This window comes from Myotis yumanensis, unplaced genomic scaffold (genome assembly GCF_028538775.1).
Source record: "Myotis yumanensis isolate MYYU_CA2020_CCGP unplaced genomic scaffold, mMyoYum1.0.hap1 SCAF_23, whole genome shotgun sequence".
NCBI classification, from domain to species: Eukaryota; Metazoa; Chordata; class Mammalia; order Chiroptera; family Vespertilionidae; genus Myotis; species Myotis yumanensis.
The window spans coordinates 3991650-4014618 of record NW_027223774.1 but is presented as its reverse complement, the minus strand read 5'-3'; the positions used below and the strand labels follow the sequence as shown (position 1 = coordinate 4014618).

Here is a 22969-nt window from a genome sequence, read left to right as displayed (position 1 = left end):
AGATCCAACTCCCCACCTCTTTGCATCCTGAACATCAGGACAGCCCAGGGAGGGACTCTGTGGAGAAGCAGGCATGTGGGAGGGGAGCATCCAATAGGAATGGACATGAAAGGGAAATCCCAGGGTGTGAGAGGAGGGAAGGCCTTGCCTCCCATGCACCCTCCCCTTCCTCCCTGCCCGGCCCTGTCTACTTGTCCTTCCTTCCCTTCCCCTGCAGGATGGGGCACCATGGCTGTGCCCGCCCAGCTCTCCCTGACACAGTCATCAAGTGGGACCCCTTCATGTGGAAAATGCTACAGACAGGGTGGTGCGGGCCATCCCTGAGGGTACTGGCTGCTGATGCCGCTGCTTTTCTGAACATATCAGGCTCGCAGACCTGACACTTGGAAAGGTTTGGGCTTTTGCCAACTCAGAAGGCAAAGGTGTCCTGAGCAAAGGGGACTTATTCATTGGTCTGTGCCTTGTGCATGTACCCAGAATGCATTGCAGGTGTCTCTGAGGAGCTTAAACCTTGCTTTCCTGCAACACGATTTCAGGACACACGAAGTCCTTGCTGGACAGCGAGAACTCTGCATCGGGGCTCCCGTGGGCTGTAAAATCTGAAGACAAGGCCAAACATGGCGCCATTTTTGATCATTTTAAGCCCGTACGTGGATTTCTGTCTGTGAGAAAGGGAAACCAGCGTCATTCACCTCGAAGCTGCCTGTGGCTGCCCTTGGAAGCTTTTGGGAGCTGAGTGGTATTGGCCCTGGTGCGATGCTCACGAAGATGAGTCTGTAGGTGCCATGTGCTTGGTAAAGGGCACATTGGAGCAAGCACCTGTGCCCATGTCCTGGCCTCCAGCCTTGTGCCACCTGCTAAGAGGAACAAGTGGGTTGGATGCCCTGCATAAAAAGCTGAAGAGGATGACATCTTCCTGGAAACTGATGAGGACCCGGATGAGTTTGTGTCTGGATTAGAAGTTTGTGAGATCTTCCTGGAGACAGGGTTAGCTTCTACCTGACTAGCTTACCTTTGGGTGCTCTGTCACCCTGTGGGAAGCTTTCAAATGGTATGTTTGTCTTGGATTTTTACTCAGTCAATCAGAAATTAATAAAGTTCATTTATTCTTCTCATTTTTTACTGCTGAGATGCTTCCACCACCAGATAGGTCCCATTTACAAAAGAGCATCATAGGATCCAGTCTTGCTACAGATTTCTCTGCTATTAAGGAGCTAGATGCCCTTAATAATGACACTATTGACCTAAAGAGGGACAAGAATAATGTGCAAGAGGACCTTAAGGAGAAAGACGGTGCTCTATTTTTTAAAAATTCTCACCTGAGGACATGCTTAGAGAGAAGGTGGAGAGAGGAAGACAAAGAAACATGGATGTGAAAGAGAAGAATTGATCATTTGCCTTCTGCAGTGCCCCAACCAGACTAAACCCTCAAGCCATATGTGTGTCCTGACCTGGAGTTAAACCAACAACCTTTCAGTGCACAGGATAATGCTCCACCAACTGGGCCACTCCAGGTGGGTGAAAGATATACTCTTCAACAGAGAACGGTGAGGTTGAGGATCTTCAGGATGAACTTCAAAGGCAAATGCTAATCTGCAAAGACTTCAGGCCCAGAAACAGCAAGGACAGGGTCTCCTTAATGATCTGGATGAGTAGGAAGCCCAGGTGCAGGAGCAACTCAGGAAAGTCAGCCTAATACACTGAGGAGGCCCAGTTGCTCACATCCCTGGGAGCTGAAGGAACTAGCCAAGAGTCGCTGATCTCCACTTCTGAGGAAGAGCTGGCCACGCTATAGGAAAGAGTGGAGTGGCCTTAGCAGGAACAGCAGGATTGGGGGAGAGTGTGGAGTCAGGGAAGGGTCAGCTGGGACCTCTTCAGGGTCAACTGCAGGGTTCACAGCAGGAAATCAGTTCAATGCGAATGAAATCAGATGAAAATGATAGAGCTGGAAGCCCCTTGTAATCAATAAAATTGGTGCAGTCACTGATCCTCAGAGAGATGCAAATTCAAATGACAATGAGGTATCATCTTACCTGTCAGAAGGGAAGCATCAACCTATCAACAATGGAAAAGTGATGGTAAGGATGTGAAGAAGAGGGAGTCCTAGTCCATGCCTGGGAATGCAGACTGGTGCAGCCACTGTGGAAAACAGAACGGAGTTTCCTCAAAAAATTAAAAGTGTAACTTCCATTTGACCCAGTGATGCCACTTCTAGGAATACATCCTAAGGAACCCTAAACACTAATCCGAAAGAACATATATACCCGTTTGTTCATAGCAGCATAATTTTCTAAGATCTGGAAACAGCCCAACTGCCCTTCAGTAGATGAATGGATAAAAAATAGCTGTGGTACACTGACACCATGGAATACTATGCAGCTGTAAAATAGAAGGATCTCTTGCCCTTTGAGACAGCATGGAGGGACCTGGAAAGTATTGAGACAGCATGGAGGGACTTCCAGGCAAACAAGCCAGTTAGAGAAAGATAAATATCACATGATCTCACTCATATATAGAACCTAATGAACAAAATAAACTGATGAATAAAAGAAATTCAGAAACATAGGCGCATAAAACAGACTGACGAATCTTAGAGGAAAAGCTGGGCGAGTGGATGAGTGGGGAGTTATATTCATATAGGCACAGCCCATGGACACAGACAATAGTGTGGTAAAGGCCTGAGAAGGGCAGTTGTGGGGTGGAAGGGGTCAGTGGGGAAAAAATGGGGACAACTCTAATACTTTCAACAATAAAGATACAGTTTTTTAAAAAAGAAATTGACGCAGTAGCCCGCACAGCATCCTTGTAAATGGCGCTAGACTCCAGAGATGGTGCTAGCAGCTAGAGATTATTGCAGCCTCAGCACAAGCAGCAGAGCAACAGCCAACTGAATGCGTACAGAAGGCCTGAGCCTGGAGTCTGAGTAAGGACTGCTTCTGACATGCTGCCTCCTGGGAATGGAGTGGGGACTGATGGGAATGGAGTAATGGCTGATGGGAATGGAGTGGGGACTGATGGGAATGTAGTGATGGCTGATGGGAATGGAGTGGGGACTGGTGGGAATGGAGTGATGGCTGATGGGAATGGAGTGGGGACTGGTGGGAATGGAGTGACGGCTGATGGGAACGGAGTGGGGACTGATGGGAATGGAGTGATGGCTGATGGGAACGGAGTGGGGACTGATAGGAATGGAGTGATGGCTGATGGGAATGGAGTGGGGACTGATGGGAATGGAGTGATGGCTGATGGGAATGGAGTGGGGACTGGTGGGAATGGAGTGATGGCTGATGGGAATGGAGTGGGGACTGGTGGGAATGTAGTGATGGCTGATGGGAACGGAGTGGGGACTGGTGGGAATGGAGTGATGGCTGATGGGAATGGAGTGGGGACTGGTGGGAATGGAGTGATGGCTGATGGGAATGGAGTGGGGACTGGTGGGAATGGAGTGATGGCTGATGGGAATGGAGTGGGGACTGCAGCTGCCAATAAAATATTTGTTTTGGATGTAACAGTGACAGACACTCAAATGAGGAAGATCCATCAACTGTAGAATCAAGGTCACTGGCAGATCCAGGTGCAGATACAGACTTGGATTTGTTTCCAGTTTGGTATTTTTGTTGGCAGGGATCCTTTCTAGGATGATTATTTTTGGGAAATTGGTCTGTTTGTAGGTGATCCTTCAAGGGTTCAGATCCATGTACATGGGACAGCTTTCTCAAGCAATCTTCTGATGCTGTGGCCACGTCTGTTGTTCAGCCTTTCAGTGAAGCCGGCATCAGCAATGACCTTTTGGTAGAAGCACTGAGGCACAGTAATCCTATCGCTCCAGGTGGAACAGTTGTAGTTACAGCTAGTGACTGACCCACAGACCCATTTAACAATATTAACAATGGTGGTAACTATTCCTACCGGAAATGCATGTATAACCTCGAAACTGATTGATGTAAATGCATAAAGCAAATAAATCTGAATCAATTTAAAACTGGTCTGGAAAATTTTTAAAAAGCTACTGAAAACGAGCCTATGCATTACTTAAATGAAATGATGCCAACAATTCAAAATTATTTATTTACTATCAAAATATTACAACTTCTTCTCAAGATAGCAGAGGAAGTAAAGGAAGTACTTAAATCCTCCCAAAACCACAGCGAAATTACAACTAAACTACAGAGCAAGCATCATTCAGAACCACATGAAACCTAGGTGAACAGCAGGTCCCAGGTAAGGATACAAAGGAGAAGCACCGATCCAGGCTCAGCCATGTGATGTGTGGATGATCAAATAAATTTGTAATCCATCACCAAAAAAAAGAAGTCCCATGAAGATGGTAGGAGGGTGGAGATGTGCAATAGTCTGGACCATGTGGAGCAGGTATCAGGACATATTTTTACTTTGTTCTTCTTGATTTAAAAATAATCCCACAGCCCAGCCAATGTGGCTCAGTGGTTGAACATCGACCTATGAACCAGGATGTCACTGATTTGAATCGAGCTCAGGGCACATGCCTAGGCTGCAGGCTCCATCCCCAAAAGAGGGCATGTAGGAGGCAACTGATGTTTTCCTCTCCTCAATGTTTCTATCTCTCTATCCCTCTCCCTTCCTCTCTCTCAAAAGTCAATAAAAATAAAATAAAAAAAACAAACCCAGGTTATGAAGATACCACATTTTGTTGGGATGGATGTGGCCCAGCATGAAGGGGTGCATAGATGTGAATCCAAACGAGCCAGGTGGGACAGACTCTCATGTCGCAGGGTGAGATCAGAAGGGCAGTGGAGGACAGTGAGTGAGGACAGGAAGGGAGGGAGAGCACCCCAGGTGGATGGAGGAAGACATGACCCACGTTCTCCTGCACCCAAACCTCATCTACCACGTCTTCTCCCCTGGACGTTCTCAGCAGACAGTTTCCCCAATTATGGTCCACATTCTCTTTCAGCACCTCCTGGGCTCATCAGATGGACTCCAAGTCTCCCCCACTGTGATCGGTTGTCCCCTCTGTGTTCACATCCTGGCTGCCTCGAGGGTCCTTCTGTTGTCGTTTCGACTCTGAAATAGTATCACCACGAAGACCACCAGGAACAAGCCAACCACGCCCATCCCAGTGAGAATCGGCACTGGGTCTTGGGGTTTGGAGACTGGAAAATGTGGATGCAAAGGTCACAGAAGTCAGGGCAGAACCCAAATATCCAGGATTCTGTGTCAACCCTGGTTCCAACCTCCCCTTTACTTCAGCGTCCCTGTGATATCTGAACTCAGCACCTGCTGAGTCACCTTGACAAGAGTTAGATGTGCCCAAGAACTGAGGGTGAGGGGAGAAACGGTCCAATTGAGAAATAACTAAGAGCTGTGTGTTCTGTGTTCAGCCTGAGACTCAAGACCCCATGAGCTTATTCCCCTACAGCTAAGTCATCCCAGGTTCTCAACAGTGGGGGACCCAGGGTCTGTGGAGGAGGGGTTGGTATCAGGGATTCCTGAATCTCATGAGCATGAAGGAGTGAAAGTCTGGGCTGGGTCTCCTTCACCCCAACCTGCCCAGGCCCCTCCTCTCTGGGATCCACATTTTCATCCTCACCTGGAATTGTTCATTTATTGATTCTTTCATTAACTCATTTATTTATATATTAAATATATTTTTATTGATTTCAGAGAGGAAGGGAGAGGGAGGGATAGATAGAAACATCAATGATGACAGAGAATCATTGATTGGCTGCCTCCTGCATATTCCCTTCAGGGGACTGAGCCTGCAACCTGGACATGTGCCCTTGACCAGAATCTATCCTGGGGCCCTTCAGTCCATAGGCTGGCTCTCTATTCACTGAGCCAAACCAGATAAGATTTAGTTCATTCATTATACAATTATACAAGTGAATACCTACAGTGGTAGATATATCTACTAGATGAGAAATGTGGGCATATGGATGCTAATGGTGTGAGCTTTTGCTTTATCTCAAAGTACAAACAAAGGTCATAACCAAGGAGGTCCACACTTCTGGCTCAAAGTTAAGTCACAGAGAAAACTCCCCTAATTTCATTATTTAGTGAGCACCCAAAGTAGGAAATCATGTCAACCTATTACCCTATTTGCTATAAAACCCGAGATATAAACAAAATTATTGACATCTCCTCAGCACACTGATCCATGCAATAACTCTAAATGTCAGCTCCACTAGTCAGATATACACAGGGATGATCCGTGTTGCTCAGTTGGGTTAATATCCAAGTGGGTGAACCTAAGAAGCCTTTGTAATGTGTGTCATGTGGTTAAAAGTCAGAGAAAAGATAATTACGGGGGTGGGTGTATCTGTCAGGAAAAGAAAGCCTTCCTAGTAAACCCTAATGAAACAGAAGAACGGATTGGAACATAGGGACCAATAGTGCTTTCAATATAAAATGCAAATTTGTAAATGGATTTGCCTTGACATAACTTTGGGTTTGAATTAACATTGTGCTTTGCGGTTTCATCCTATGGGAAGTGAAGTGAGAAAAATAGGTATGCCATTGGGAATAAAGAAATGACATTTCCTTTGACTGCTGGGGATTATAATCTTAAATCAGAGGGATCAACTGAAAAACAATCCACAGGGAGAGAATCTTTGGGAGGCTAACAGGTCAGGATATAAGTATGTCCACACAACAGCTTTCCTGTGGGCACTTACTACCATTTAGAAAATCCACAGGAAACACACTGCTTACTCACAAATTACAATATTAGGTGTGCAATTCTCTAAGTGGGCTGTGCATTTACTCAACTTTACAAATAGCTGTCAAATGCTTCTGAAGTTCATTCATAAAGCTCATTTGAAAATGTGTGTGATAAGAAGACTTTATATAAAGAAGAAGTTATTCTCCATAACAAATATCTGAATTTGATCTGCTCCCAATGAAAAGAGGAATAGGCCGAAACCGGTTTGGCTCAGTGGATAGAGTGTCAGTCTGTGGACTGAAGGGTCCCAGGTTCGATTCCGGTCAAGGGCATGTACCTGGGTTGCGGGCACATCCCCAGTAGGAGATGTGCAGGAGGCAGCTGATCGATGTTTCTCTCTCATTGTTGTTTCTAACTCTCTATCACTCTCCCTTCTGCTCTGTGAAAAATCAATAAAATATATTTTTTTTAAAAAGAAAAGAGGAATAGAATGTTTATATTTCTATCTGGACTCCATATAATGTAAGTGAAATTGTGAGTTTATAGACTGAAGTATTGCCTGAAGTTTCTCTAAAAAGAGCCATAATAGACCCAGCATGAGGGGTTGTATAGATGTGAATCCAAACCAGCCAGGTGGGATGGACCCTCATGTGACAGGGTGAGAACAGAAGGGCAGTGAAGGAGAGTGAGCGAGGACAGGGAGGGAGGGAGAGCACCCCAGTTTGGGTGTAGGAGAATGTGGGCCATATCCCTGTAGAGGACGCCTCCTGCATCCAACTGGGGTGTACAGAAACACTGAGCAGAGGTGAATGCACAGAGTCTGGGCAGGAGGCCCCTGACCCCCATGACCTAAGGGCCCCAGTGGACACACAGCACAGTTAATTTGGGCCCAGAAAACAGATGGGGATGCACAGGGGTCTGTCCCTCACCTGTGACCTCGATGTGCAGAGGGGCACTGGGCTGTGACCACACGTTGGGGTTGGAGCTGGAAGAACCATAGCATTGGTAGGTCCCCTCATGGGAGGTGCTCACGGGGTCCAGAGAGAAGATGGCCTGGGCCTGTGACCTCCCATTATGGATCCTCAGTTCTGCTTCCATGTGTCGGGGTGGTCCAAACTTTCCCTCCTTCAGCAGATGGAAAGGGCCCGATGTGAACTGTGAGCTACAGGAGAGGGACACGTTCCCTCCTGAGGCCACCACAGGGCTTGGCTGGGCTGAGAGGGAGGGTGCAGGGTACATTCCTGAGGAAGGAGAAAGGGTCTGTGTTAAAGGGACAGTCACCCTTGCACCCCAGGTGTGTTCTGTGAGGGGTGAGGTCCCCCTGAGGCCACACTGTATTCCCTCTGCCTGTGACCTGGAGCCCACGCTGTCTCCCTTACCTGTCACCACCAGGAGCAGGGGGTCACTCCACTGTGACAGTTTGTCCTCAGTGGTGTAATATGCACACTGGTACAGCCCTGTGTGGGATGGGGTCATGGCTTCAATGAGGAAACTGGCCTTGTTGCTGGAGTCCCGTGGGATCCTTATTTCCAAGGGGTCAGAGCCCCCATCTTTATACAGACTGTGGGCACTAGCCTGCAGATACTCCTTACACCAGATGGTCACAGAGCTCCCGTTGGTGATGAAGCGGCCCGGGTCAGCCCAGATCCAGGGTCTGGGGATGAATTCTGGAAAGGAATCAGACCTGAATGGTCCAGGGTGTCCTCCCCACCTTCACCAGCTGTCACACCCAGGCCCCTCCCAGATTGGTCACCACTATTCCAAACCTGTGTCTCCCCAGGTGCCTCGGGGGTGACTGTGCTGAAGCAGGAGGTCAGGGGAAGCGGGTGGGGGGGAGGGGGAGACTCACCTGCCTGTACCTGGTCCCACGGGCCCAGACACAGCCCTGGAAGAGAGTCCCTGTGAGAACTGTCCCCGACCGACACAGAAGCTCCAGGCCTGGTCTGGGCCCCTGAGCACTGTCTCCTCACCCCAAAGTCCTGTCCTCACTGAGCCTCCTGAATCCTGGGGTCTCCCAAGGCCAGGACCTGGGAGGGGAGGGGACCCCATCCCTCCTCTTTTCCCCACTAACTCACCAATGCACAGGAGGACAATGAAGGTCAAGGTGGTGGTGCTGTCTGCCATGGTCCCCAGTGGTACTGATGACGGATGAAGTCCACAGAGCCCAGCAGGACAAGCAGATGCACGGGTGTGATAGGGTCCCAGCTCCGGGTGACAAGTCCCTGTTTTCTCATTAGCTGCTCTCTGCTCTCCCTGATGGATGGCTGAGGACACAGCAGGTCCCGGGACTTTCAGGACCAGATCTGAGTCTCATCAGACACCCCCCCTCCTCCTCCTGTCTAACCCCAATACAGAGGGTGACCTGCTCCCAGTGCTTGAGGGTGCAGGGCACAGGGCAGAACAGAAGGAAGGACCAGCTCCTGCCTCTCACAGAGTCTGTGTGACCTTGGGAGTTCCCTTCTCTTTCCTGACACTCCACAAATGCACGTTTTCTCCCTTCCTTCCACCATCCCATCCACCCAGTGATGGTTACTGAGCTGTTAGCATCCCTCCCCTCCTCCTTTCCCCAGAGCTCACTGAGGCTGAGAAGGGTAGCGAGGTTCTGGGTTAGGGGGCTTCCTCACATGGTCCCCAGTTTGCAGACAACACAAACTCCACAGAGCCTGGGGGACAAAGGCAAGAATGAGGTGTGACAAGGTCCAGTCCCCAAGTGATATGTCACTGGTTCCTCATCAGTGGCCTCACAGGAAGGGAAGTAGCCCCTCCCTGAAGGGTGGGTCCTAGGGGACAGCAAGCTGTGGGACCTCTGAGACCGACCTGAGTCTCATCAGACCCCACATGCTCTGCCTCCACCTCATGCCAAACCCAAATCCAGAGGGTGACAGCCGTCCCAAGTGATGAGGGTGGAGGAACAGGGCAGGAGAGGACCCCACCCAGTTTCTGGCCCGATTCTGACTCTGCCTTTTCTAGAACCTCTGTGAGTTTGTGTAAGACACTTCCCTTTCCTGAGCCTCTGTAAATGCAATTGCTCTTCCCTTCTCTCACTGGCCAGGAAATCAGGCAGTACTTACTGAGCATGACCCTGGGCCGTCACTGGCCAGGTTCTGGAGAGTCATAGCTGGAGCCCAGCGATCCCTTCCCTGGACTCATGGGGCCGAGATGAAGCAGATGTTGCAGATATTTAGGCGGCACACAGTTCAGTTACAGCCTCATGTACCCATTGGGAGATTAAAGGAAATGAGATAATGAGGTTCAATGACAGGTAGATGCCATGCAACCCGGGTCCTGGCCGAGCGGGACCTTCTCAGCCATGGACTGACCCAAGGCATGAGCAGGGAGAAGCCCAGAGGTGGTGGCTGGGGGAATGACGGTGCATCTTTGATCAGAAAGGTCTTTAGCTGTTTTCAGAAGTGAAAGCAGTCACGTGAAGGCTCAGGCTAGTCACACAGGGTCTAGTGAACCATGCAAATGTTTGGGATTTTAGCTCCAAGTCAATGGAATAAATTTGAAGCAACAGATTGTACAAAAAGATTTCTGATTTTAAAAGGCGACCACTATGTGAAAATGCCATGCCGACCAGCTCTATTGATTGTTAACGCCATTGATAATAAAACTCTAACGTTCACCTGGCCCCTGGATGGTCTGCGGGTCAGTATCTTGTTATTTATGTGGTTTTCGCCTATAACTCTTACACAAACCTTCAACACAAAGTACATTTTCAGTTGAGTTAGATGAGACAGGATGGGTTTGGTCCAGCAAGTTGGAATGGAGGTGGCTAGGGAGAGAGAGAGAGAGAGAGAGAGAGAGAGAGAGAGATTTGAGAGAGAGATTTGTTGTTCCACTTATTGATGCATTCATTGCTTGAATCTTGTATGTGGCCTTACTAGGGTTTGAACCTCCCACCTTGGCACATCGGGATGACGCTCTAACCAACTGAGTCACCTGACTGCACAGGATTTTCCAACAGCTCAGTTTCCGAGTGTGGTTTGGTGTGGAGGGGAGTGTGGGTAACTGGGTGAGTTGGGTTGTGGAGGGAGAGTCGTGTTTGCTGGGGCTGGTGTGTTTAGCTCAACCTGACCATTCACAGCCTTGAATGTCAGATGTGCAACTTGGATCTCTTTTGAAGGTGGAAACTGGTGGAGGGGGTGCAGCAAGCTGGCTCAGACCAGATGGGGCTATAGGAAGGGTCCTTAGGAGGTGGGGAGAGGAGAGAACTGGAGAAAGAGTGTGGCCTGGGTTGGAGGACCAGGAAGGAGGCTGATTGGATGACACAGATGAGACATCTTGAGTCTGTGGTGGGTGGGGGCACTGCTCAGAAGGGCTCAATATGGTGCATGGAGTGAGTTGATATTCTATGTGAAATGCTCCAATGAGGAAGTGAAGGCTGCTCCACTCCCCTTGGTGCCTGGAGGAGCCAGTGGGGCCATCCCAGGGAGGACACCCCAGGGAAGAGGGAGGCCTGGAGATGCTGAGAAGACTGATCCATTTCTCAGAAGAAAGCAGGGCCCCACGGGGACTGGATTTTCTTTCCCCACATACTTCCTTCCCTTTCCTAATTTCCTGTTTCTGTGGGTCAGCACCATCTTTTTCTTCATGGCTCTCCTTTGAAACTTCAGAGTCATTGCTGCCTCCTCTGGGCCCCTCCTCCCCTGAGCAGAGCTCCTCCCTCACACTGGGAATTCCGTCTCCAGCTCTGGGCAAGCCCCCGCGTGGGAGGCAATCCAGATTTCAACATGGCCACAGACAGACTTGGCGACCTGCCACAATTTATGTTATTGATTTCCCAGCAAAGGAGAATGATGTCGATGAAGAAAAAACAGATTTGAAGAAATAAATAGCTATTTCACAAATTTGCTGAAAGTCACACATTTACATGTTTAAGGAACCCCGTTATACTGTATATCTCCATGTCCATGGCAACACTGATAATCACCAAACTATGAAACTAGTAAAAATAAATTGAAAAATCCAGAGAAAAATGGCACATTACATGATTTGAGTGATTATAGATTTCCTATCAGAAACTGTCGTGGTTGGAAGATGTTTAAAGTCCTGGGAAATGAGAATAGTCAACCTGGAATTTCTCTGGATGTATTCTTCAGAAATGGACTCAAAATATTCTTAGAGGAAGGAACACTGAGTAAATTTGTTGCCAGCAGACTTGCTTAAAAGAGATGATAAGTTATTCAGGCAGAAAGGAAATAATCCTAGAGGGACACTTGGAAATTCGAGAATAAACAGAGAACAAAACTATCTAAAGAAATAGCTAAGTAAATGTAATAGCATATTTTTCTCCTCTAAAGTTTGAGAAAATGTGCATGGTTGCCGAAAGCAAATAATAAGTCACATGGTCTGGTGGGGTGTGTAATGTATGTAGAAGTAATCCATGTAACAACTATAGCATAACGTGGTGAGGGTAGAAGGACCTACACAGCTGTAAAGCTTCTGCATTTTCCTTGAAGTTAAAATATGACCTCTGTGTAGAATTTGTGAAATTAGTTGTCTATATTGTAATACTTACCACAGCTCCTCCAGAAACATCACGCACAGTGTTATAATTAGAATACCAGTAAATGCATTAGAATGAAATACTAAAGATAATCACCCAAAAAAACTAAAAAGAGGAACAGTAAAGGAAAAACTGAAGAGCAAATAACAGGGGTGACATGCAGAAACAATGAATAATATGGGACACCAATAACAGCATAGCTGATAATCACATTAAATGTAAACGGTGAAAGCACAGTTAAATGGCAGAGATTTTAAGGGCTGAATTAACAAGTAAGAGCCAACTGTTTCTAGTTGACAAGGGGTTCACTTGATTTTTTTTCTTATTTTGTTATTATTAATCCTCACCCAAGCAGATGCATTTTCATTGAGAGAGAGAGAGAGAGAGAGAGAGAGAGAGAGAATCTGTAAGTTCCCATTCCTGCCCTGAATGGGGATTGAACCCACAATGTAGGTATGTGTCCTGACTGGGAACTCAACCCACAACCTTTTGGTGCAGTTTGTTGAGCCACAGATGGCACTCCAACAAACTGAGCCTCCGGGCCAGGACGAGGTTCACTTTAATACACGGTGCCAATCAGTTAAAAGCAAAAAGATGAAAGGATATATTGTGCAAACATTAGCCAAGAGGAAGCAGAAGTGTCCGTGTTGGTTTTCTATTGCTGCTGTAAGAAATGACCAGAAACGTCATGGCTTTAAATAAGATAATTTCTTATCTCCGGGTTCTGGAGGTCACAAGGACACAGTCAGTCTCATTGGGCTGCACTGGGGTGAGAAAGTGTCCCTGCCTCTTCCCGCTTCCAGAAGCTGCCTATGGTTCTGGGTGCCTGACCCCTCCCTCCAACCTCCTGATCCATCATCCCATTTCCAACCACTGACTCTGATCCGTTGGTCTCTTCCATGAAGACACTGGACTCACCCAGATCATCCAGGATAATGTCCCCATCTCAAGAACCTTCGTTTTGTCACTTTCCCCTCAGAGAGTTGTATTATCCTATTCATTACCTACTTCTCTGCCAACGGAAAGTATTTTCTCTCGGAGTCCCCAAGTGAGGCTGTGGAACACCCCTATTCCAAAACATCGCACCACCCAGACATGACCCAGGAGAGGACAGTGGAGGGAGAGGCATCCCTGTATTCGGCAGCTGTGTATCTAACATTTTGCGTGACTCCCCTTCACCCTCCGGAACCTCTCTTTATGGCCCCAGGTTTACCTCTCTGATCGGACACTGGACGGCTACCTGGTGACAACATGGGAATGACAATACCCTCCTCAGGGGTAGTTCCAGTTGCAAAGACCCTGGGTGTCTTCCTGTCACTCATCGAGTTGCTCCTGGGAACCAGTGGGACCTCAGGAGCAACTTTTAAAATGGCATTTATCTCTCACTTGGCTGGTGTGGCTCAATGGTTGAGCATTGGCCTATGAGCCAGAGGTCACAGATTCTCTATTTCTTGGCTGAGACTTCCGACTTCTTAGATTTACCTTAAGCATGGTTGTAATTGCCCATCAACACATTTTTGTTATGGCTGATGTACAATCCTTGTCAGCCAGTTCCAACGTCTGTGTCAGCTGGGTGTTACCAATGGTCTTTTCTCACTCAAGATGACATGTTCTTGGTTCTCATTATGGCGAGTGATTTTTAAAAAAATTGAAACCTGGACATGTTGGGTATTATGTGATGAGGTCCTGGATCTTCTGCTATAGAACGCATTTTTCTGACAAGTGGTTGGGCTACTGGCTCGTTGCTGCCAGGTGGGAGGGACCCAGTCAGGTTCCCCATGTTGCCTCCTTTGACACCAATGCTGTCACTCCTGGGGCCTTAATAGCTTTAGCACTTCTGCTGTCTTCCCTCTACTTTTTGGAATATTGTTATATTTGATGTGTATGCAATGTCCAGCATTTTTACTCTGCTTTATGGCCCGTTAGGGAGACATATGCCTCCTTCCTCTTGGTCTAAAACTGGAAGCCTGCAATGCAATTGATTTTTATCTATCAATGATGTATACAGTGATGTTGGATAAATCCTTTTCCTAATTAAAATAATAGGTCTTTATACTATTTCTGATTTTTCCATGCACATTTGTAGCCCGTGAGTAATACAGTTTATTACATACATTCAGTCTTTTTTTTTTTCAGGAGCCAAGACTTAAATTTTTTTTTCAATTACAGTTGACATTCAATATTACTTTATATTAATTTCAGGTGTACAACACAGTGGGTACACAATTATATTCTTTACAAAGTGATCCCCTCCAATATTTCCAGTACCCACTTGGCAGTATACACAGTTACTACAATATTATTGACTGTATTCCCCGTGCTGTACTTTACATCCCTGTGACTGTTTTGTAACTACTAATTTGTACATCTTAATCCCTTCACTTTTTTTTTTTCACCCAGTCAGTCCCCCAAGGTTCCCCTCCATCCATTCAGTCTTTATCACTTTTTTAAAAAAACTTTATTTGTTTGGTTGGCTCTTCCAGTGCTGAATAGAAATAGTGATAGTGAATATTCTTGTCACAGTATCCATTGCAGGCAAAATGATTTCAAGTTTTACCTTTAAGCATTATTTATTTTATGAAGAGTTTTAAAGATGCTTTGATGAATGATAGAGAATTCTCTTTTATTTCTGAGGAGTTTTTCATTATAAATCGGTGCTGTATTTTGTCAAAAATTTGCCTCTGTTTATATGACCTCCCCCTATTTCTTCTTCTAATATTTGACTTGTATTGATTAACTTTTTAAAATATGAAACCCACTATGCCTTCCTAAATACACACCCCTGCATGGTCATGCTAGATTATCCACTTTATGTATTGATGAATCTTATTTAAAATATATAGGTTTTATTTTTTAGATCATTTTATTTAGTTATTAGAATTTATCTTTATTGTTGAAAGTATTACAACCCCCAGTGACCCCCGCCTGCCTGCCTCGGTCCCCTCTCCAGGCCTTTACCCCACTACCGTCTGTGTCCGTGGGTTATGCATATATGCATTTAAGTACTTTGATTGATCTCTTCCCTCCCCCTACCCCTTCCCTTAGAGGATCATCAGTCGGTTGCATGCTTTTGTCTGGGTATTTTATTGAGGACTCTATACCTAAGTTCATGTGAGAGGGCTTCCTGTGACGTTCCCAGTTTGCAGCTTCTTTGTTTGAATGTCTTATCAATTTATTTCTAGCCTGATAAACTGTGTTGGGCAGATATGCCTTCCTTCTCTGTTTCAGGAGAAGCTTGTGTGACTTTTGTAGTGTGTGTGTATGTGTGTGCATGTGTGTGCATGTCTATGTGTATGTCCGTGTGTATGTGTGTGTGTGTGTGTGTGTGTATTTCATACATGCATAAGTGTTCAGAAGCACTTACCAGTGAGGCTTTCCTGACTCCAAGTTCACTTTGCAGGAAAATTTTAAATCAATATATTTAAAATATGTGACAGGTCAGAGTTACAGAATCATAGGATTCTTGTCCTTTTCTGTCTGACTTATCTCACTTAGTGTGCAACTTTCCAGATCCATCCCGCGTTGTGATGGGATGGCAGTACTTCGTCTTCTTTTTACGGCCGAGTAGTATTCTATGGTATATTTGACCACATCTTTATTTAGTCAGCCGCTGAGAGACACATTGGCTGCTTCTTTGTGTTTGCGTTATGCGTTTCTAATATATTCATCCATGGTTCTTAATTGTCCATTTCATAGGTTTGATGTGTAATATTTACATTATCATTCAGTAAAAGCTTTCTCTCACTTCCGTTTTGGTTCTAAATTCACACACGGGTTATTGAGAAGTCTGTGTGTTTTTTAAAATTCCAAAAAATAGAGATATTATTTATCTTCAATTGTAGAATCTGGTGCCTCCCAGAGGGTCCCAGAAGCTGCTGGAGTCCACACGTGGTCTCCAGGCTGGCTGTGGTCACTAGCTGAGTGTCCATGAGAGCAGTTCCCATGCCTTCTGGGGGTCCCTGCAGGCCCCCTCCCTGGAGTGTGGGGTCTCCCTCTTGGGCTAGTGGATGGCTAGAGCAGCGTACACACTGGGCTCATCTGGGGGCTCCTCTGACGGGGAGGATGCAGGTGCACATGTCTTCCTTTTGAGGGTTGAGGGGTTCAGATGGGCGTAGGTCACATCCTGGGGAGCGTCAGGTGCAGCCTGGAGCAGGGGGAGAGAGAGGGAGGACACTTGGTTGGGGTTGGGGAAACCTGGAGGTCTGCAGAGAATGGGACCCACTGGACTGTCCATCTGTCTGTCCTCTTCTGCTTGTCTGCCCTTTGTGTCCAGAAATTTTCCTGATAGGGAGGAAGGAGAGGTGGCCATTCCCTGCCTGGGTCTTGGTCTTGAGTGGCTTACATGGACAAACATCACTCCCTGGGGGCCTTCACCCTGCCTGGTCTGAAGGAAACAGTGAGACAGAATAGCGTCTCCTCTATTTCACAGTAGAAATCCTGTCAATTATCCTCATGTTGCCAGAGAGATGATTTACACTTTAAATAGATCAGGTCCCACTCCTGGTGGAATCTACAGGGCCTTCCAGAGCCTTGGGGCCTCTGGATGCTTCTATGGTTCTGACTCTTATCCTAACAGGCTCTCTCTTGCTCACTTGGCTCCAGCCTCATGGCCCATCCTCCTGAAGAAGCATGTCCTGCCTCAGGACCTTTGCACCCGCTCTTTCTCTATCCCCCCCTCCCTGCACTCTATCCCCTCCTCTTGCTTTATGTTCCTTCACAGTACTTTGCTCTCTGGGACACTGTCTGCTTGTTTGCATATTGTCTCTCTCGCCCACAGGTGAGCTCGAGGCGAGTGGAGACAGTGTGGCTCAGGGCTGCACCGTGGACCCTAAATGGAGCCGGTAACCAGTGAGCCCTGTCACATCTGCTGGGTGAATGAGTGAAGGGGATCCGGGGGACCTGTGGGTGAGTCACTCATTCCTGCCTCCTCCTGAGACCTGGGGCTGCACAAGGTCAGACAGAGGACGAGGGGCCGGCAAAGGGGGCCATGTAAGAGGGGCCATGAGGTCACAAGGAAACCAGGAGGAGTGAGTCACAGCAGGACGACCTGGGGGCCCAGAGGGGAGGTCAGTGTGGATGCTGCTGAGAAGTAGGTGAGGTGGGACAGGGAAGGGTCCATTGGATTAAACTGGGCAACAGAAGGCCCTTGGCCTGGACAGGAGCAGGGGTCTCACCCGAGCATCCAGCTCCACACTCTCTCCAGGCTGTGGATCCTTCATGGCAGCATCTGCTGGGGCAGAACAGGGGTGTGTATCCTGGCAGGTCCCCGAGATCTCAGGGCTGCAAACCCCGCCTGCTCCCAGATGGGCCACTAACCCAGGGTGCGGTGCAGAGCCAAGTCACACAGTGTGGGTCTCAGTCCTTCTCACCCTGACCCCCATCCTCCCTGTCTAACCCCCGCCCCCCCCCCGTCATCTCCCAAAAACCCTGCACCCCTCCCCCAGGGCAACTATCTGTTCCTCTCACAGAGATGCTCTTCGTGGGTGTCCACAGCTTGGCTGGAGCTGAGGGAGGAGACAGAAAGTTAGGGGCAGAGCTGGGCCACAGGATGTGGGTGTTGGGGGACTTGGGGGCAGGAATTACCTGCTCTGCAGGCCTCTGCCCTTGGCGTCTGGGTCTGTGGTCCCTGCAGGAGGTTGGACATCAGCCCCTCTGTAGGCTGGTCAAGAGGGACCGTCTCAGCCCTGGGAGGTTAGAACCCCCCTCCCCATGTGATTCCACTGAAAACGAGGAAACCTTAACATACCTTGTGTGTAAATTTGAATATTTCATACGATTGAAGGTGATAAACGATTACCTTAAATACATACACGTGTGCTAACATTGAGTGTTTTCTCTCTACATTTTCAGATACGAGATTCTGGAGAAAACCTTTTCTCAGTTGACTTTCTCCATCTATTTGGTTTCCTGTGGCAGATGCTCTGAGCCCCCCTCCTGTGACCCAGGTCACCCCGTTCCCTACTCACCTGATATCCTGCCTTTGCGCTGACGTCGGTGTCGGAGGAAGAGGAAGAGGAGGAGCGGGAGTAGCAGGAAAAGGGCCACCGAGACCCCGATCAGGATGTTCGGGTTCCATTTGGGAACTAGGACATGAGTGACATCATGGATGAGCCAGGGATGCCATTGAATGAGCACCTACTGTGTGCAGGGCTCAGGCTGGGCGCTGTCACTCATCTTCTCTGACCTCACAGCAGTCAGGCACCAGGGATTGCTGTCCCCACCACCCACTTCACTGAAGCTCAGAGAGGTTATCACCTGTCGCAGGTCACCCAGCCTGGACGGGGCAGGGCTGGGACTAGAACCCGGGACTGTGGGTTTCCTGTGCTGCCCTCATGCTGCCCCCCAAGTGGGACAAAAGCTTCGTGCTCTGGGCTCCTCCTCTGCAGGGGCCTGTCCACGTCTCCTCTGGAGCTGAGGGTCCTTCCTCATTACCCGCCCCCAGCACAGCAGGGACAGGAGGGGCAGGGTGTGGTGTGGACTCTGAGTCTCTTAAGGATTTGTCCCCACCCTGCAGGCCCTGACACCCCCTTGGGAAGGTGGAACTGGGGGCTCTGCCTTCCTGAGCTCTGTGAGGCCCTTATGTCAACTCATCTCCCAGCAGCCTGTGAGCAGGATGGGACCAGGGATGAGCAGACAGGAACACAGCACTCAGAGAAGAGAAGGGACCTCCCAGCCCCACAGCAGGAGCAGCAGAGCCAGGAGCTGAGCCAGGGCTGATGCACCCTGTTCCCTCCTCTGAGCTGAGCCTGAGCTGAGGGGTGGGACTGGGTGCCCGGACCCCTGTCCTGCCTGCCCCTCCCTGTACAGTGTCACTGTCACTGAGACAGAGGGGACAGGCCCCATAACACCACATCCTGGGGGCTTCCCTGTGAGGCCCCTCTCCCAGGAGGTCAGGGCCAGAACTGACAGGAAATCTAAGCTCTGGACAAGGATTCTCTCCTTTTACACCTGGAGACACTGAGGCCCAGACAGGGGAAGGGCGTGTCCAAGTCAGTGTCCCTGGAAGGGTGTAAACCCCTTCATGGCTCAGCCCCTGTTCCCCATGGAGGCACCTACCACCTCCCCACAGAGACCCTCATTTACCCCTCTGTGGGCCCGACTCCGTGGGGCAGAGGGAGCCAATCCTCAGAGCCTCCTGAGGATCAGGATGGGTGAGGGTTTGGTGCTGCCTTCTCCCCAGTTGAGTTCACTCTCCCTCCTGAGACTGGGGCCCTATATCTCCCTCTACTATGACCACCCCACCTGTCACCTGCCTCACTTCCCCCTCTAGGCTTGACTCTGTCCTGGGGGAGGGGTGAACACTCAGAGCCCCTGGAGGCTTGTGGTCCCCCTGAAATCTCTCCTGGAATCCCTGCTACCCTCCCCCCCCCCGGACAGAAGCCTGTCCTTAAGTGTCAGGGGGCATTAGGTCCCCTGAGAGACTCAGAACCTCCCGGGGGTGATCTGTCTCCCTCTGAGTAGAGGGGACCCAGGGGTTCATCAGCTGTGGATATGGGCCCAGTGGGAGGGGAGCTGGGGTCCCAGAGGTTCCTGGGAAGGAGGACAGAATTGGGTTGAGAATCTGGGACTCACCCTGGACTCCCCATCTCACTCAGATCCCCCTGCATCTGCCCTGTGGCCCCTCAGACCCTCTCACTGCCCACCTGGCACCTTCAGGATTCAGGTGAGGGGTGCACATGAGGTTGGGGAGGGGCTCTGAAGAACAAATGTCTTCTGGGTGACCATCCCTACTGCACACCCACTTCCTTACAGCCCATAATCCTTCGGGGGACAGGACCCTGAGCTGACTAATCAGCAGACAGGGTCAAAGGCCCTCACCTGAGACCAGGAGCTCCAGGGGCTCACTGGGGTGTGACAGCAGGTAGGAGGAGTTCAGTGAGCTGTAGCACCTGTAGGTGCCTCCATGAGGTGAGGTCACAGGGCTCATGAAGAACTCCGCCTGGTACTGCCGACCTCGGTGCTTTGATGTAAGACGGTCGGGGGGACCGGCTGCCCCCTCCTTGGACAGAACGAACGTGTCCCTCTGGCTCCGTGACTGACACAGCAGGGTCACGTTCTCTCCTGAGGCCACCCTGGGGCCTGGCTGCACCGAGAGGGAGGGTGTGTCAGGCAGTTGTCCTAGAGAGAGGGAGGGAGGGTGAGGGCTGCCTGCCCACCTTGTTCTGACCTGAGAGTCACCAGGCTTCTCTCTGAGGACCCACCCCTCTGTCTGTCTCTTTTTCTCTGAGTCTCCCCCTCTCCCCTCCCACCCCCTGCCTCTCTCTGTCTCCCTCCCTGGGGCCTGCACTGTCATTCCGTCCTCACCACCTGAGACCCCAGCAGGGCCTGTGCAGAGTCTGGTCCCTGACTGAACCCACTGGCTCCTCACCTGCCACCAGGATGTCCAAGGGGTCACTGGGGGCCGACCACGCAGAGGAGAGGTTGTATCCACCGTAGCATCTGTACCGGCCCCCGTGGGAGCTGCTCACAGTGTCCAGGGGGAAGTGGGCCTGAGAGAGCCCAGCCTGGGGCTGCAGGACAAGGCTCTGGGGGAGGTCCCGTCCCCGCTCCTTGTGCAGAGCGAATCTGTCATAGCCGACATCAGAGCGACACTGGAGGGTCAGGCTCTGTCCAGAGGCCACGATGGGGCCCTGCTGGCTCAGGAGGGAGGGCTTCCCAGACTCACCTGGGGAGACCAGGCATGAGTTACAGGGGCTGCTCCTCCCATAAACCCCCTTCTCCTGGCCTGGCCCCCAGGTTCACTGTCTCTGTTTCTGGCCCAGGAGCCTCTGAGCTCCCCTCACCCTCTTTCATGGGGCTCCCCTCACAGCAAAGATGCCAATAATGTGTCTGGTGCCTTGATCCATGGATGGAACATAATGAAACTCACCTGGGACCAGGAGCTCCAGGGGGTCACTGGGGTGTGAGCATACCTGGGGGCTGTCCCTGTAACAGCCATAGCATCTGAACGTCCACCTGTGAATGGGAGTCACGGGGCCCACAGGGAACAGGGCCTGGTACCACCCACTGGGCTGTCTCCGTGAGGCCAGGGTCCAGGAGAGCCTGTCATCTCCCTCCTTAGTCAGAAGGAACCTGTCAAATTCCCGCCATGAGCCACAGTGGAGGGTCACGTTCCCTCCTGAGGTCACGACAGGGCTGGGCAGGGCTGAGAGGCTGGGTTTGGTGTAGGATCCTAGGAGAGGAGGAGGCAGTGTGTTAAATGGGCTCACACCTCCCTCATGTCCCCCAGGACTGGGCTGTGAGAGGGAGACACCCTGAGAGCAGACCCCCTTCCTGAGGGCAGAGCCTGAGGCTGGGACCCCTGAGTTTCCTCTCACCTGTCACCACCAGCTCCAGGGGGTCACTGCGCTCTGACCAGCCAGCAGGGCTGCGATAGTAACAGCGATATCTCCCTGCATATACATCTGTGATGAATGTGTTGGAGAACTTGGCCTTGTCCCCGGGATCCAGTTGCTCCTGTGTTTTCCATGGTGCTGGGCTTCCCTCTTTATCCAGACGGTACTCCTCAGCCTCTGGAGACCCCTGACACCAGATGGTCACGGGGCTCCCAGAGGGGATCACAGGGCCTGGCTCAGCCCAGATGATGGGTTTGGGGAGGGGCCCTGAAAGAAACCAGTAGCTGTGTTCTAAGATATTTCACACCCTCAGACCCAGCTCTCAGCCCAGGTCCTTCCCAGGTGTTACCAGTCTGTTAGCTCAGAACACTGTCCTTCCCCAGCTGCCTGGGGGTGGCCCTTGCCCCCAGTGAGGAGTGGGACCTGGGACACCTGGGGAGACTCACCTGCCTGCACTGGGGTCCTGAGGCCCACACTCAGCCCTGGAAGAGAGTCCCTGTGAGAGATTTGCCCTGAGCCCTGAGCAGCACCCTCCATCCCATGAGCCTCCTGAGTCCTGGGTCCTTACAGACCAGAGTTCCCCTCCCCACTCCCATCTCACCGAGGCAGAGCAGGGCCCTGAGGGTAGGGGTCATGGCGTCTCCTCTCTCTTCACCCCGCTGTGCTAATGCAGGAGGCCACAGTGTCCTATGCACAGACAGACACACAGGGTGGGGACGTTGGAAGGCTGGCCCTTGCTCGCACGGGGCTCTCATGTCAGCAGCCCACAGGAAAGGGAACATTCCCTTCCCAAATGCCCGTATCTGGTTTTCATGGTGAAGCAGGAAATAGACCCAGAACCTCCTGAGACGCCCCTATCAGGTGAGTTGACCCAGGGCACGTCCTTCCCTGTCAGAGCCTCCCCCATGGGGTCTCCTTCCCCCTCAGCCCATCCATCAGCACCTCCCTGTGGTCCTCACCATGAACAGTGTCACCGGGGCTCTGGAGATGCTCCAGGAAGATGTGGGTCCCTGTGGCCTGCAGAGCTCAGATCAGCAGGGACACACTCACCCTCTCACTGTGCAGATCAGGGCGCTGTCCCTGTGACAATGAGCACAGAGGGGAAATGCAGGGAAATAAGGGAGGAAACACGTCACTTCTCCTGGCCCTGACTGTGGTTTTCTTTCTCTCACAGCTGCCCTGGAGGACTTCTCTTTTTTTCGTAGCCACAGCATCTACTGCCGCTTCTTGGGGACAAACTTCTGAGTTATTTTTCCTCCTCAGTGCCCCTTGCTTCCTGTGTTAAAGTCTCCTCTTCATCCTGTGGTCCAGCCTTCAAGCTTTAGGGCACATTGATTTGGGTTATAGATATGATTTTGATTTAAATAAAATAAAATATTTATTAATTATGTAATACATTTACTTATTTATTTATTTAGTTAGTTATTAGTATTATTTTTTGCTGCCTACAAGAGACCCATGAAGCTCTCATTAAGATCCTTGAGC

The 22969-nt window shown here is 50.0% G+C and overlaps 2 protein-coding genes and 1 pseudogene across 2 annotated transcripts; 1 reads left to right on the top strand and 2 right to left on the bottom strand.

Moving 5' to 3' along the window:
* Positions 1 to 228: 228 nt before the first annotated feature.
* On the top strand, positions 229 to 1962 carry LOC139000278 (epidermal growth factor receptor substrate 15-like; annotated as a pseudogene).
* Positions 1963 to 4998: 3036 nt separating this feature from the next.
* On the bottom strand, positions 4999 to 8764 carry LOC139000277 (leukocyte immunoglobulin-like receptor subfamily A member 6). The gene is made up of 4 exons (XM_070402528.1): positions 8716 to 8764; positions 8020 to 8307; positions 7570 to 7881; positions 4999 to 5132 (listed from the first exon to the last, which is right to left on the bottom strand). Exons 1-4 carry the CDS (start codon positions 8762 to 8764, stop codon positions 4999 to 5001), a joined length of 783 nt encoding a protein of 260 aa, XP_070258629.1.
* A 5477-nt stretch (positions 8765 to 14241) lies between these two features.
* LOC138999725 (leukocyte immunoglobulin-like receptor subfamily A member 6) lies at positions 14242 to 22514 on the bottom strand. Its single transcript, XM_070401940.1, has 12 exons — positions 22444 to 22514; positions 22086 to 22171; positions 21931 to 21966; positions 21467 to 21751; positions 21019 to 21321; positions 20518 to 20814; positions 19968 to 20267; positions 18116 to 18232; positions 17733 to 17808; positions 17616 to 17653; positions 17324 to 17379; positions 14242 to 16293 (listed from the first exon to the last, which is right to left on the bottom strand). The coding sequence occupies exons 2-12, from the start codon at positions 22117 to 22119 to the stop codon at positions 16150 to 16152; spliced, it is 1686 nt and encodes a 561-aa protein (XP_070258041.1). The 5' UTR covers positions 22120 to 22171; positions 22444 to 22514; the 3' UTR covers positions 14242 to 16149.
* Positions 22515 to 22969: the final 455 nt, after the last annotated feature.

Coding starts and splice junctions, on each gene's coding strand:
- LOC139000277 (XM_070402528.1), bottom strand. CDS start 8,764: ATGGCAGACAGCACCACCACCTTGACCTTCATTGTCCTCCTGTGCATT. Junction 7,882..8,019: donor CCTGCTCCTGGTGGTGACAG/GTAAGGGAGACA, acceptor CTCCTTCCTCAG/GAATGTACCCTGCACCCTCC. Junction 5,133..7,569: donor TCTGCACATCGAGGTCACAG/GTGAGGGACAGA, acceptor CACATTTTCCAG/TCTCCAAACCCCAAGACCCA.
- LOC138999725 (XM_070401940.1), bottom strand. CDS start 22,119: ATGACCCCTACCCTCAGGGCCCTGCTCTGCCTCG. Junction 21,752..21,930: donor CAGGACCCCAGTGCAGGCAG/GTGAGTCTCCCC, acceptor GGTTTCTTTCAG/GGCCCCTCCCCAAACCCATC. Junction 20,268..20,517: donor CTTGGACATCCTGGTGGCAG/GTGAGGAGCCAG, acceptor CCCTCTCTCTAG/GACAACTGCCTGACACACCC.